The following is a 14,205-nucleotide window of genomic DNA, read 5'->3' as shown; positions in this document are numbered from 1 at the left end:
GCTGGATTGTTCACTTCTGCCGTCATCGGCATCGCGAAAGATAAGCTGGCCGCCGCCATCACGGAGCAGGCCAATTTGCTTTGGAACTTCGGTGACGACCTGGAGGACATGAACTCGGTGCTGCAGGCCATCTCAACGGCGCTCCAGGATGCTGAGAGGCGGTCGGCTAAGGAGAAGTTGGTGCAGCTGTGGCTCAAGCGGCTCAAGCATGCTGCCTATAATTGATTTTGTGTCAAAGAAATATACCTTCTTTTTTAGCAAGGTTTATTTTTTCCCCTTTGTACTGCTCAGGGCGTACTACTTGGGCTGGGTTTCATATACCTGATGATGTTGTTCGATAATAGCTCAATACCTTCAGGCTAATGGGACATGTAAGCTTGTAAATCCCGTTCGGGCAGTGGTGCTCAGGCCTGTTTAAAAGGCCTTCCATCCTGTACCGGCCTTGACACCCGCCAATAGCGGTTAATATCAGTCGACGCCATCTCAGACAACATACAGGCCTCTTAATATAAATTTGAAATATCTAGCCAACTGTAGCCAGTTCTTACTTCAGTTTGTGCATCTTTGATTAGTGTAGATTCCAACTGAAAAATAAATGAAATTCTTGCAGAAGCCAGGAGTGCTCTCATGTCTACCAGTTGCACGCAAGAAGATTGCAGTGGCTAATAGGATGAAGAGTATGAGACAAGAACTGATGAAAATCAACAAGGACTTTCGGGATTTTAATTTCACACAGGGCTGCACTAGCACTTCAGTTGAGCCGCATTATGATGTTCGTGAAACATCATCTCTTTTGCCTGAAAACCCAATAATAGGGAGGAATGGCGAAAAGCAAGATATCATAAAACTGTTATCGACATGTGCCAACAATGACGAGACAGTGATTGTTCCTATCTATGGCCTCGGAGGTACGGGGAAGAGTAGTTTAGCACAACTAGTTTACAACGATGCCCAATTCAAGGAGTATGATCATCGTATATGGGTTTATGTGTCCCAAGATTTCGATTTAAAGAAAATAGGAAGATCTATAATTTCTCAACTACCAATAGAAGGAAGTCAGCAGAATTGGGATATGCTACAGTTGATAAATCAGTGCCTAGATAACCAACTCCGTGGCAAGAAGGTTCTTATTGTTTTAGATGACTTATAGGAGGAAAAGAACATCGAGTTGGGGACTCCGAGGAGTATGCTTCAGGTGGGCAAGAAGGGCACTACCGTTGATGTCATAGTAACCACGCGCAAGGAAGATATCGCAAGGAAAATTTCATTTATACATGCTGAGAAATAATTAAGAGATATAGCAGGTTTGTACAGAAGATAGGATTGGACATTGCAAAGAAATGTGCAGGTGTGGCATCAGCAGCTCAAGCACTTCGATACATGCTACAGTCCAAAGATCTGTCTGGATGGACAGAAATGAACAACAGTGATATCTGGAATGAATCTTCTGAAGATAACGGTGAAGATAACGGTGGTGTGCTCCCGTCCTTAAAGCTAAGCTATGAAAGGATGCAACCACAGCTAAGGATATGCTTTTCTAGTACCTTTGCGGCCATAGCCTCGTATAGGCTACCGTCGGATGCTGCTTCCTGATCAATAACTCCACAGACGTAAACACTGACGTGGATTAGTGTTGCTTTCGAGGGTGTGCCTGTCCTGAAGTTGGTTCATTTATTTGGTGGCCTGTCGGCAGTTGCATAAGTTGGTAGAATATATCTCTCAGTGCATGTCTCGTAGGTGACACAGGTTATGAACTACAACAGGGTATTTCAAAAGGACAGAAGCAGAGGAGCCCATCCTGATCAATGTACAAATTAAATTAATGACCATGCTTCATTACACTTCACACGTGGAAAAAAAATTGAGGAAGGTTACGCAATTACAAATTCAAAAGTTATTTTCAGTTAGTGAGGCGGAAAGCACAAACTAATTTTCATTTGTTGGATGCAAACCGCACCATCATGTGAAGTTTGGAGAGCAGAGTGGAAAGACATAATTAGTTTCTCTTGTAGAAGAGCCATGACAGAATTTGCAACCAAAGGGGGAATATAACATGAATGGATCAGTTTGCACGAATTCCATTCTTTTCAAACTGCTGGAACCCATGTGCTTGATAGTGGGAACCGGACCAAGAATCTGCATTTGTAGGTAAAACATCGAACGCATGGTGTGCTGTGCAGGCATGACAATACAGACCCCTGTTGTTCACAAATACCACCCTAAATTGGATCTCTGCTTCGGTCTGGATCGGCGATTTGGCTCTGTTCCGTCCGCCGCCGGTGAGAATCCTCCTGCACGGCGGCAGTTTTGTGGTAAGGCAATTCGAAAAGTCCACGGTGTGGCGATGCAATTTTATTTTCTGAATAGAGAACTTGCTGCAATTTATCTAGCATTTCAGAAACAGAGCAGAATCCCCTGCGGTTTTCAGCATGTCTCTGTTAACGAAGATACACCGTCCCGAAATTTCTCTAGTGGCCTTAAGATACAATAAGCTCACACCGAGATACACCAAAATTTCTGTAGTGCTTCATCATCTACCTGCCTTTAGCTTGCCACAGAACCTGATGAGCCTCCGCTGGCTATTGCCTTCACTTGCTTAAGCTCATCCAGCACCTCTGCCATGGTCGGTCTCTCATCCACATCTTCCTTGAGACATCGAACCGCGAGTGCGCCGATCCTGTCAAGGCACTCCATATGACGATGAGCCTGAGCATCATCATCAGGCAAGATGTCTCTGTCGTACAACTTCCTTCCATTGCCCTCCTCCTTGCAGCACTTGACGAAGTCTAGAGGGAGGCTGTTGTCACCGTACTAGGCTTTCTTCCTCGTGATGAGTTCCAGGAGCACGACACCAAAGCTGTACACGTCGCTCTTCTCTGTGAAACGGCCAGATTTTATATATACTGGGTCTCATGTCCCCCGCCACGCACCACTTGGAGTACATGCTGGCAACAGACACGAGCTTGGATGACCCAAAGTCAGAGACCTTGGGCGTAAGATCATCACTGAGGAGGATATTTCCAGACTTGATGTCCCCATGGACGTGGTTCTGGCCACCATCACCATGTGAGTGCATCTAAGCTAGAGCTTCTGCAGAGCCAATGGCAATGTCTACGCGCTCAAGCAGCCTGAGTGCCTCTTGATCATCATCAGCACCGTGTAGCACCTTGAACAAGCTTCCCTTCGAGATGAACTCAAAGACCAGCATGGGAACGTCTGTCTCAAGGCAGCACCCAATGAGGCGCACTAGGTTTGCATGGCTGATCCGGAACTGGATGGTGATCTCATTCACGAATTCCTCCTGCGGGAGCGAGGCGCCTTTCACAGAGGCGGCACGCTTAACCGCGACCCGTTGGGTGCCTTCATCAATGGTCCCTATGTAGACCTTGCCAAAGGCGCCTTCTCCTATAGTTTCTTTGTAGCTGTTTGTCATCTTCTTCAGTATCTCACCACCATTTTTGTCAAAAAACCTCCTTTGCTTTCGTCTTTTAACGTCCGTTCATTTCACTTGTAGGCTGGCATCCGTTGTCAATTTTGCCATCTCCTTTTAGTCCAAAAGTACGTCTTCAGTTCACAGTCATTATACAGCCATTGTTTTCTAATAATTACTTAGGTGTCCATCAAAACATACATTCCACAAAAATGTAGAAGCCGGCAAAAAGTAGTAATTTAGCTAGATTTGCATCCGATCTAATTAAAGGCAAGGAAATAGAGAAAACTAACTTGTGCATCCCCCGAGAAGTAGGGATTGCCCCCTTATCCCTCGGAACAGTTGCATAGGTACCCAGGCCCTTGTGTGGCATTAACACAGAAACTGTGTTCACTGACACAATCAGGAGTTGTCCATTTTGCCGAAGGACCTGCGTCCTTTGCTGGGGGTCGGCAAGAGCCATTACCCCTGGTGGCCCAGTCAAGCACCATCGGGATCTTTTCCTGTTTAACCCAGCTAGCAAAGCTGTCGTTCTTAGCACGAACGAGGTCTCTCCGACTGAACATGTACCTATTAAATAAGTAAGCTAACACAGTCAGTCACTCTGGGTGCAAAAGCTCATTTTTGCTATCATAAAGTGCATAGTGTATATATAATTCACCAGGCCAAACAGCATTTTTGCTGGCAGGTGAAAGGGCACTGTGCTAACGAGCAGAGCACCCGCAAGTACAAATGGCTCTTTGTGCTAGCTCCTGCCACTCCCGTCCCCGCCGCTCGAGGCCCAGGGGTTGCTGGCCGAAGGAGACAGCCGACAGGAGTCAGGCGGGCCCAGCGTGCAAGGATGACGCTGGTTAGGGCTGGAGGATGGTATCGCCGGCGGGGGACGAGCGAGTCGGGGACGGCTCGGATTGGAGGAGGCGACGGAAGGGGGCGGACGAGGCGGCAGGCCGAAGGACGACGTGGGCCGGGGCCTGGAGGATGGCGCCGGCGGGGGAGGAGGAGGCGGTGGGGCCAGAGGAGACCGAGGCAGGGCCAGAGGACGAGGTGCTAGGGTCGGAGGATGAGGCGGTGGGACCTGGAGAATGGCACCGAGAATGGGAGACGAGGCGGCGGGGTCGGAGGTGACCGAGGTGGGGCCGGCATGCGGGCACGACACGGGCCAGGGCTGGAGGACGGCATCGGTGGTGAGGGACAAGGCGAGGCTGGCGGTGGAGGATGATGCGGCGGGACCGGGAGGAGACCAATCGAGGTAGGGCTAGCGCGTAGGGACAACACGGGCTGGGATAAGGAGAGAGGGAGAGGGAAAGGATAAGAGGGGATGGATAAAGGGAGAGGAGGTTGGGGCCAATGGGAGAGCTCGATTCTGGAGACCTGGATCGCTACCCTGGCAAAATGTGTTTCTTCATAACATTATAATGAAGTTTTGGGCAGCTAAATGATTTTAAATGAAATATTTGTTAACTACAAAATTTTATATCTCGTTAAGCACTATAACTTTGATATAGAGATTGTTTGCATCCGAGGTCATTTGAAAATTTTAAGATTCAAGATTTTGAAATTAGAGAGATTTTGAATATTTTAAGATTCAAGATTTTGAAATTATAACAATGATATTTTGAGCTATTAAACAACTTTAAATGAAAAAGTTATCTACTACACAATTTTAGATCTAATCTAAGTCTACAACTTTGATATAAAGTCCATATTCATCCGAGATTGTATGAAAAAGTTTGTATTAAAAATATACATCTTTCAAACTTAATCCTTCAATCCGTAACATTAAATGAAAAACTTGTATGTTTGTGACAGCTTAATGGGTTTTTGAGTTGAAAGAAATAATTAAGTTAAAATTCTTTAGGTTTTCTATTAAATGTGTAATCATCCAATAAGTGGAATAAAAATTTAGTGATACAAATAAAAAATATCATTAATTGGAAAAGGATTTAAATACTTGACAAATGATTTTAAATTGTTTCAAACTTTTACACATGGACATAAATGTTATTGAATTAATTTAAAAAATATTATTTCATAGATAACACCTCATGAGTTGTAGGGTGTTTCAACCCATAGTGACAAGTGAACTAACTACTCACTAAATAACTTTTTGTGAGAATCAGAAAATGTAACAAAAAATTATCTCTGATAGCACCGTATGGTTTCGGTAGTTGAAAATCTTTAAAGTAGTGGTGTTAACTTAAGCCAATCTTATAACCTCTATTTGACTACATTTTCAGTAACAAAAAAGATAGTTATATTTGAATCCCTCGGAAAAAAACTATAGTATTGAATGAGACATAGGAGTTTGTATCACATATTCACATACATGGGCGGACATTATTGAACTGCCTCCACTGCATGCTCGCTTCGAAATTTTCGTTCTCATCCACCCCCATGCACATTGCCTCTCTTCTCAATCTCTCACTCTCTCTTTCTCCCTCTCCCTCTCTCCCTCTCTCCTCGTTCTTATCTGATCCGCACGCCGGCGGCCTCCCTCCCTTTCTCCTCACTCCTCTGCCTCCCCTCCCCCTCCCCCCCTACTCGCCCCTCACCAGTGGTGAGGAGCGGTGGCGAGCGGCGGGGCAGGGTGGCGGCTATGGCCGGGGAGGGGCAGCTAGCGGCTGTGACGGGCAGGGTAGCGGCTATGGCCAGGATGCGCGCGGTGGCGTCAGTAGGATGGGGGCCGAGAGGAGGAGGAGGTAGGGGTGGAGGGGACCGGCATGGGGAGGGGCGGAGGAGGAGGGAGGAGGAGGAGGAGGGGTCCAGCGGCAGAGGGGGATGGCAGCGGCGGGATGAGGGTGGGAGGAGGATGAGGCGGGGGTGGAAGGGGATGGCGTGGGGAAGGGTGGAGGAGGAGGAGGAGGGGTCAGTGGCAGCGGGGGACCCGGGGGGGGCCGGCCAGGAGTGGGGGATTTTGATTTTTTTATTATTTTTTAACCCCCTCTAGTACTGGTTATTTGAACCGGTACTAGAGGGGACCCCCTCTAGTACTGATTGGGTAGTACCGGTTGTCCAACCAGTACTAGAGGAGGGTATGGGACTAGAGGCTATTTTTCTAGTTGTGTAGAGGGGGGATTCTACTACCAGTTGAAACAACAAGTACTAGAGGGTGTCAAAAAATTAAAAAAACAAAAATCTCTCCCCCCGTCCCCTCCCCCCATCCACCGGCATCTCCACACCTCCCCTCCTCGTCCTCGTCCGCCAGCCCCTCCTCTTCCTCCGCGCTGCTAGCCTCGTCCTGCTCCGAATCCTCCTCCCCAGCCAGCTCCTCGCCTTCCCGCCACTGACGACCCCCGCCTCCCTGGTAGTGCAAAGCGAAGATATCTTTTTTTAAAAAAAAGTTGGGCAGTATATTTTCTTTTCTGAGGAAAAGTTCGGCAGTATGTCCAGGAACCGGATGAAGTTGCAGTAGATTGCATTAGTCTGCTATCGTATGGACAGATGATAGATGTTGCCTAAGTTTTGCGGAGGTATTTACGAACTGAGGCGACCTTGTAACGAGCAGATAACGCTAGAACTCGCGATCTTTTCATGCGCATGTCTTGTCCATGAAAAGTAAGAAAAAAGAATCAAACATAGGAATGGTGATGGATAGATAGTGCTCCAGCGTATGGCATGGAATGGAGGAAGACTAGCTTGTTCTGGCAGTACTCGTAGAGTCACAGTACCGAAAACAAGCTCTTTGCCGAGTGTAGGGTAGTTTGCCGAGTGTAATCCTTCGGGCACTCAGCAAACAAGCTCTTTGCCGAGTGCTGCGCGAAAAACACTCAGTAAAATAATTGCACTCGGTAAACTTGCATGTTTGCCGAGTGTTTTTTTGAACTCAGCAAACAAGCTCTTCATCGAGTGTTTGTTTTTGCAGTTTGCCGAGTGTTTTTTTGCATTCGGTAAACAAACAAATTTTTTGTCTTTTGCCCTTGTGACGTACGATGTTTACAAACCGAAGCATATCAGAAGAAGAAACGTAGCGTTGAGAAGGATTCAGTATGATTTGGAGTGAAAGAGACGGTCGAATTGTGGTTTGACTACAAACCTTTTCGGATATGAAATAGAGAATATAGATTGTTTCATGTGAAATTTTAGTAATTTTTTAGAACTGTTTGAAAATTTTAATTTATTAAGTACAATTATAAAATTTTAATGGATATAAATTGAATTTGAGCTATAACTGCATAAATAATGGAATTTAATTCGTAGAAAAATCAAATATGCTTTGTTGAGTGAATTTAACAAGATATTTTTAAAGTGCATCGGAACAAATTTAGAAGAACACATTATGGAAAAGAAGGAAGAGAAGGAAAAGAAGAAAAATGAAGAAAAAAGTTTTGCCGAGTGCCCATGATGTGGCACTCAGCAAAGCTACATCTTTGTTACTCGGCAAACTTAAATTTTCATATAAGTCAAGCTCCTCGGCTGCCTCCCACCCTCCCCTCTTCCTCAGTTTGCCCCGGCCGCCTCCCACCCTCACCCTCCCTCCATCTCCCGGCGACGCCACCCCCTCCCCTCCTTCTCCCGGTGGTGCCACCTCCCCTCCCTCTCCTGGCTCCTGGCGCCGCCCCCTCCTGTCCCTTTCCCGGATCCGCCACCTCCCACCGTCCCCTCCCTCTCCAGGCGGCACTACCCCCTCCCCTCCCTCTCCTGGTGCCAATCTGAGCGCTCAACGTGGGGGGACAGCCACAGTGGCATCCACACCCATGTCCCCCACGAGGACACCCACGACTGGGGTCCCAACGTGTGGCACAACAACACTTCCCGCGCCTGGCTCCTCCAATCAGGAGGCTCGCAGCCCACCACAGGTGCCTGCTTCCACTCTGATGACTCCAGGCGGTGGATCTTCTGCATCCAACTTGGGATCCGCTGTGGAAAAACCAGCTTTGCATATTGAAAGCTCTACACCAAGGCATCGCATAAGGCTTCAAAGTGATATTGTTAAACCTCGATTACATATTGATGGTACTGTGAGATGGTGCAATATTTTTTTAGTAGAAGAACCAATAAGCTAACAGGAGGCACTAGATGATCCAAATTCGAGAAAAGCTATGTAGGATGAATAAACAATGTTGCTTAGAAATCAAACTTGCATCTTGTGGAGGAGAAAAGAGGTACACATCTAATTAATTGCAAATGGGTTTACAAAATCAAAAGGAAAGCAGATGGTATAATACACATATACAAAGCTTGCTTGGTAGCCAAAGGTTTTCAACAACGGTATGGGATTGATTATGAAGACACCTTCAGTCATGTGGTACTTTCTATTGCTACAATCCACCCTGTACTTTCTATTGCTATCTCTAGAGGATGGTTTCTAAGGCAATTAGATGTTCAAAATACGTTCTTACATGATGTTCTAGAAGAGGAGGTTTATATGAGACAACCACCAGGGATTGAGATTACAGATGCTCCACACCTGCGTGTAAGCTTGATAATGCTATCTATGGATTGAAGCAAGCTCCGAGAGGTTGGTATACTAGACTAAGTTCTAAGCTTATTGATCTTGGATTCAATACTTCTAAATTAGATACTTCTCTGTTTATTTATAAAAAGTCAAATGTCACAATCTATATGCTTATTTATGTTGATGACATTATTATTACAAGCTCTTCTAATAAAGCAGTTTTAGCTCAACTGTTGGATTTGCGCAAGGACTTTGCCTTAAAAGATTTAGGTGATCTACACTATTTCTTGGGTGTGGAAGTCCAACGTGATAGCAAATTGTTGTCACAAGAGAATTATGCACAAGAGATTCTTGCTCATGTTGGGATGACAAATTGCAAGCCGTCATCAACACGCTTATCAACATTAGAAAAATTATCAAGCCATGATGGAACATTGTTGGGTTATGAGTTAACAAGGTATGCCAATTTCATTATCTCACGCTTACCAGACCCAGACTTGCCGTTCTTAGTTAACAAGGTATGCCAATTTCTACATGCTCCCACTAGCATTCATTGGAATGATGTTAAAAGAATTCTTCGGGATGTAAAGCATAATTTGGATGTTGGGTTAACACTTCAAAAGTCACGTTCCTTACTGTTAAGCACCTTCTCTGATGCTGATTGGGCTAGAAGTGTTGATAATCGAAGATCTACTGGTGGCTTTGCTATTTTCTTTGGTCCTAATCTTGTTTCTTGGAGTGCTAGGAAACAAGCTACAGTATCACGTTCTAGTACAGAGCCCGAATACAAATCAATGGCTAATCCTACAGCTGAAGTGATTTGGTTGGAATCTCTGTTAAAAGAATTGGGTGTTACTTTGGAACATCCGCCGATCTTGTAGTGTGACAATCTGGGGGCTACTTATTTATCAGCAAATCCTGTCTTTCATGCATCAACGAAACACACAGAGATTGACTTCCACTTTGTAAGAGAACGAGTAGCAAAGAGACAATTGCAGGTTCAGCTCATATCCACCAAGGAGCAAATTGCTTATGGCTTCACTAAAGCACTATCTGTTGGAAAGCTAGAAGACTTCAAATGCAATCTAAACCTCAAGAGAAAGAGAAGTTTAGATTGAGGGAGGTTGTTAGAATAGATGATATCTCATGTAACAGATAGCAATAGGAGTTGTATATAAGATTTGTTCGGTTAGCTTAGAGATAGAGCTTAGAGATATTCTTGATGTATATAGATCCGAACCATACGCATGAACAATTCCTGCCCATGTAAAACTCTTAGCATTGCCCGACTATAAATATGCAACCCGTAGGTTGGGACTGCCCTAACAACTCTTAGGATACTATTACTACCAACTGTTCTACTTCACATGCCAAACATAACTGGATTACTGGCGGCGCAAATTAAGGGACTTGGGGGCATAATATTGCAAGAGTAATCTTTTTTCTTTTCTTGAAATGGAACCAGCTATAGCTGGCTTCTACTCGCTCCTTCTTCATCAATAAAATAAGCAGAATCTCGAGCCCATTCGTTAAAAAAAACAAACATATGCCAAACATAATATATTTTCTGAATTATGAAATTACGGGATACAATAAAGTAGCTGACAAACTATCTCACCCTTTCCAATACAGAAAATATAGTACACTTGCGTGCATAAATCCATACAAGCTGGACAAGTAGTTTTATATATAGTGATGTAATCTACGGTTCAAGATAGTACTAAAAAGTAGCTATAGCTTGAGCCTTCCAAGCATGCTTGCATTGCTGTCTTCACCAATATGTACATGACTTTAACATACCTCCAAATAACATGAGCGATCGTATGCTATTAAGTTCACATGATGCTTGCATTTCTCCACTGCCTCTGACGCTAGCTTCAATTCATCCACAACCTCTGCCATTGTCGGTCTCTCATCCACATCTTCCTTGAGACACCGAACCGCCAGAGCGCCGATCTTGTCAAGGCAATCTATGCAGTGATGACATTGAGTGTCGCCATGAGATGAAATGGCTATGTCGTACATCTCCCGTCCGCTGCCCATCTCCTTACAACACCTGACAAAGTCCATGGGGAGGCTATTTATTTTACTTTTGCCATACTTAACAGTCTTCCGGGTGATCAGCTCAAGGAGAACCATGCCAAAGCTGTAGACGTCACTCTTCTTCACAAAACGTTCCGTCTTCATATACACTGGATCCACGTAGCTCATATCTGCGGCCACAGCTCTGGCATACCTATCAATCGACAAAAGCTTGGACGATCCGAAATCGGAGACCTTGGGCATGAGGTTATCATCTAGGAGGATGTTGGCAGACTTGACATCACCGTGGACGACGCAGTCGTGATCACCATGCGAGTGGATATAGGCCAGAGCTTCTGCAGATCCGATGGCAATCTTGAGGCGTGTCCGTAGCGGGACAACCTTATGCGTTGAAACATGCAGCAGGTTATAGAGGTTCCCGTTACTGATGAACTCGAAGACCAACACAGGGATATTTGTCTCCAAGCAACACCCGACAAGCCGGACCAGGTTTGGGTGGCTGTTCCGGAACTGGAAGGTGATCTCGTTCACAATGTCCTCCCCGTGCTGAAGGTTCCCTCTTCCATGAAGTTCCTTGTCTTCTATGATGGACCGTTTAACCGCAACTCTCTGCTCTTCGTCAGTGGTTCCCATGAACACCATGCCGAAGGCACCTCTTCCGATGAGGGTGTCGTAGTGGTTTGTGAACTTGATCAGCTGCTTTTCTGTGAATATGTTGATGCCAGCTGCACCCTTCAGTATTTTACCCCCGTTTTGGTCGAAGAAAACTGTCTTGATTCGCCGCTTTCGATCCTTGTGAATGGACCAGAGTAGGAGCGCCAGAAATAGGCTTGCGACAGTGGTTGCTGCAAACACAGCATGTATCTGTCTTTTACACTTTCCCCACTATAATACCTTGTTTTTGTTATAATCATACTCATTATTAAGGATACATATAGGAACTCTAAAAAATTAAGGATATATGTAACTATCTATTTTGCAACCGATAAATCCAACTGTACAGTTTCCAATGGTGAACATCCATGAATATTTTAATGGAATTGTTACATTCCTGAAAGTTTTCATGTCTTGTCAAAATGTTCAAAAATAGTAAAAATAACATTATCGGTAGGATTTTCATTTAACAAAAATTACATATGAAAGATCAAGTGAAAAGAGAAATAATCAATGGAAATGTAAAATAACTTGGAGTTCCAAAAGATCTAACGATCTTATTGTGTTGACTTTTGTGCTCACCTAGTACTGCAGCAGCAGGCGCGGGAAATATGGGACGACAGTCCTTTCCTCTTAGGCCAAATTTGCATGGACACATGTAGCTACCTTCTGTGTCCTTGCAATTGGAGCCACTTGGACAAGGATATAATTCTGGAGATTCGCATTCGTCGATATCTGCATATAATATGTCAACATTCAAGTGGTCATTATGATTACACTTTCTGAAAAAATCTGCATATTATTTACCAGTAGTCACAAAAAAGATTGTCATTTTCTGGAATTAGCGCAATATTTTGTCCACTAATGTCTTGTAAAAAAAGTATGCAAAATATAGGAAGAAAGCTGGTACTTTTTGAAACTATTTGTTAAGAAAATTTCGAGCAATACAATCTTGAGCACTTGAAGATCGACTGCACAGTTCCAAAAGTAACTCCAAACGATGTTAGGCTTTTTAAGAAAGGGATAATGAACAAATAAATAGCTTCTTTCAACTTTCAACATATGAATTTTAGGTTACTAAGGAAAAGTTTCTGCTTGTTTCAATCACTTTCAACTTAGGAATTTTGGCATGTTCAATTATGTTTTATGTAAAAAAAATGCAACTGCCATAGAAATAAATGAATAGTACTCTATGAGTGTTTATAATCTGAGGTTAGGAATAAATCGCGCTTACTCTTGCAGCCATCCGTGACGTATGGATTCCCTTGGTATCCCTTGGAGCAATTGCAGAGATACCCCTGGTCATCTCTCACGGTGACGCGATAGCTGTTGGAACTGACGCAGGCTCCATCCCTGGAAACATCGATGGCCCAGTCAAGCACCAAAGGGGCGCTTCTGTGACCAACCCGTACGTTATATGCCATCTCTCCGGTACCATTCAGGTCGTTCAGGCTGAATTTGTACCTAAAATACAGACAGAAAGATCGACAGTTAAAGCCTAAAGCTAAAATCTTACATGAATCAGGTGTAGCTACACTGCACAGTTCTATTTCTGAACGAAAAAAATTAAGGGGACGTGTACGTACCATCCCTTCTCGGCCACCAAGGCGTAGCTGCAGGGGCTGAAATTCCATGTAGTGTTGTCGTCTTGCTCCGGCAATTGTACACGGATCATGTTGAGCTCGGTCGGCAATTGTATCTGGCAGCAGCCGAGCCCTGCGCAGCCATTGCTGTTGCCGGTAGACGCATCATCCAGGCTAGTGCACGTCGTCAAGCAGGCGCTGAAGTAGCTGCTGTCTTCCTTGCCACGGAGCACCGCCAGGTTGTAGCACCCGATGCCCGTAAACTCGTTCCTCCCCGGCTTCACCAGGAACGGCGTGCCGGTGAAGTTGTACCTCTGTGATGGACGATGGCCGGATTCCTTCGACGAGTTGAAGCAGCGGTGCGCGACGGAGCTGTAGACGCGCATCTCGCCTGTCTCCACCGTTATGTCCATCACCTCGACGTTGCCCAAGTACGGTCTTGGAGGGCTAAAGCTACGATTGCAGGAGAGTTTGAAGAATTTGTCCCAAGAGCAGGGTTTGCTCAGGCCGAAGGGGTAGGGAATGGTTACGCCGCCGCACCTGGTAGTGGTATTGCAGCCCGGTGGTGGTGCTCGTCGCAGCGTTTCAGAGACAACCGGTGCTGGCACCTGGGAGAGTACTAGGGCGGGAGAAAGAAGAAGCAGCCACATAACCTGCAGTTGAGTCATGGCTACTTGGTATTGGATCCTTCTACCAGGCATTCCCAGTGCTTAAAAAGCTGTTGCCTACCTCTCTTATATAGGCATGCAGAGTAGATATCTCCCTGTTTTACTACTGCCTTTCTTTCTTTTAATAAAAAAATTCAAAATTCCATTACCTTTGCTTTTATCTTATTTGTTAATTCGCTAACAAAATACCATGCATGTAAATACTTTATAATCTTTATATAGCTGTGATAGTTGCCTTTTACTATTTACACCATGCATTTCATGATTGCTAGACCTTATATCAGCCCAAGTTAGAGTCTCCTCCAAATCAATACATGAGTGCTCCTATCTGCAGCTAATTATTTTTTCTACATCAACAAAATTAATGATCCGTGGATTGTTAACCTTTTCTGAGCAGTGGACTGTTAATCATTTGCAAGCAAGTTGTTCCAT

The 14,205-nt window shown here is 44.8% G+C and overlaps 1 protein-coding gene across 2 annotated transcripts; it reads right to left on the bottom strand.

Annotated features, from left to right (window-relative positions):
• Positions 1-10,370: 10,370 nt before the first annotated feature.
• LOC101780498 (wall-associated receptor kinase 2) lies at positions 10,371-13,823 on the bottom strand. 2 transcript variants are annotated; one of them, XM_004979961.3, is made up of 5 exons: positions 13,646-13,823; positions 13,109-13,558; positions 12,757-12,986; positions 12,105-12,257; positions 10,371-11,713 (listed from the first exon to the last, which is right to left on the bottom strand). In XM_004979961.3, the coding sequence occupies exons 1-5, from the start codon at positions 13,804-13,806 to the stop codon at positions 10,617-10,619; spliced, it is 2,091 nt and encodes a 696-aa protein (XP_004980018.2). In that variant the 5' UTR covers positions 13,807-13,823; the 3' UTR covers positions 10,371-10,616. The 2 variants fall into 2 exon arrangements, with proteins under 2 accessions (XP_004980018.2, XP_004980017.2); XM_004979960.3 differs by having other exon boundaries at positions 13,109-13,822.
• Positions 13,824-14,205: the final 382 nt, after the last annotated feature.

This window comes from Setaria italica, chromosome VIII (genome assembly GCF_000263155.2).
Source record: "Setaria italica strain Yugu1 chromosome VIII, Setaria_italica_v2.0, whole genome shotgun sequence".
NCBI classification, from domain to species: domain Eukaryota; kingdom Viridiplantae; phylum Streptophyta; class Magnoliopsida; order Poales; family Poaceae; genus Setaria; species Setaria italica.
The sequence above is the reverse complement of the archived record's forward strand: the minus strand, read 5'-3'. Positions and strand labels throughout refer to the sequence as shown.

Excerpts from the sequence above, each read along its gene's own strand:
- LOC101780498 (XM_004979960.3), bottom strand. The coding sequence starts at position 13,806 with ATGCCTGGTAGAAGGATCCAATACCAAGTAGCCATGACTCAACTGCAG. Across the intron at positions 12,258-12,756 it reads CGTCACGGATGGCTGCAAGA|ATATCGACGAATGCGAATCT; the intron begins GTAAGCGCGATT and ends TATTATATGCAG. Across the intron at positions 11,714-12,104 it reads GCCTGCTGCTGCAGTACTAG|CAACCACTGTCGCAAGCCTA; the intron begins GTGAGCACAAAA and ends CTGTGTTTGCAG.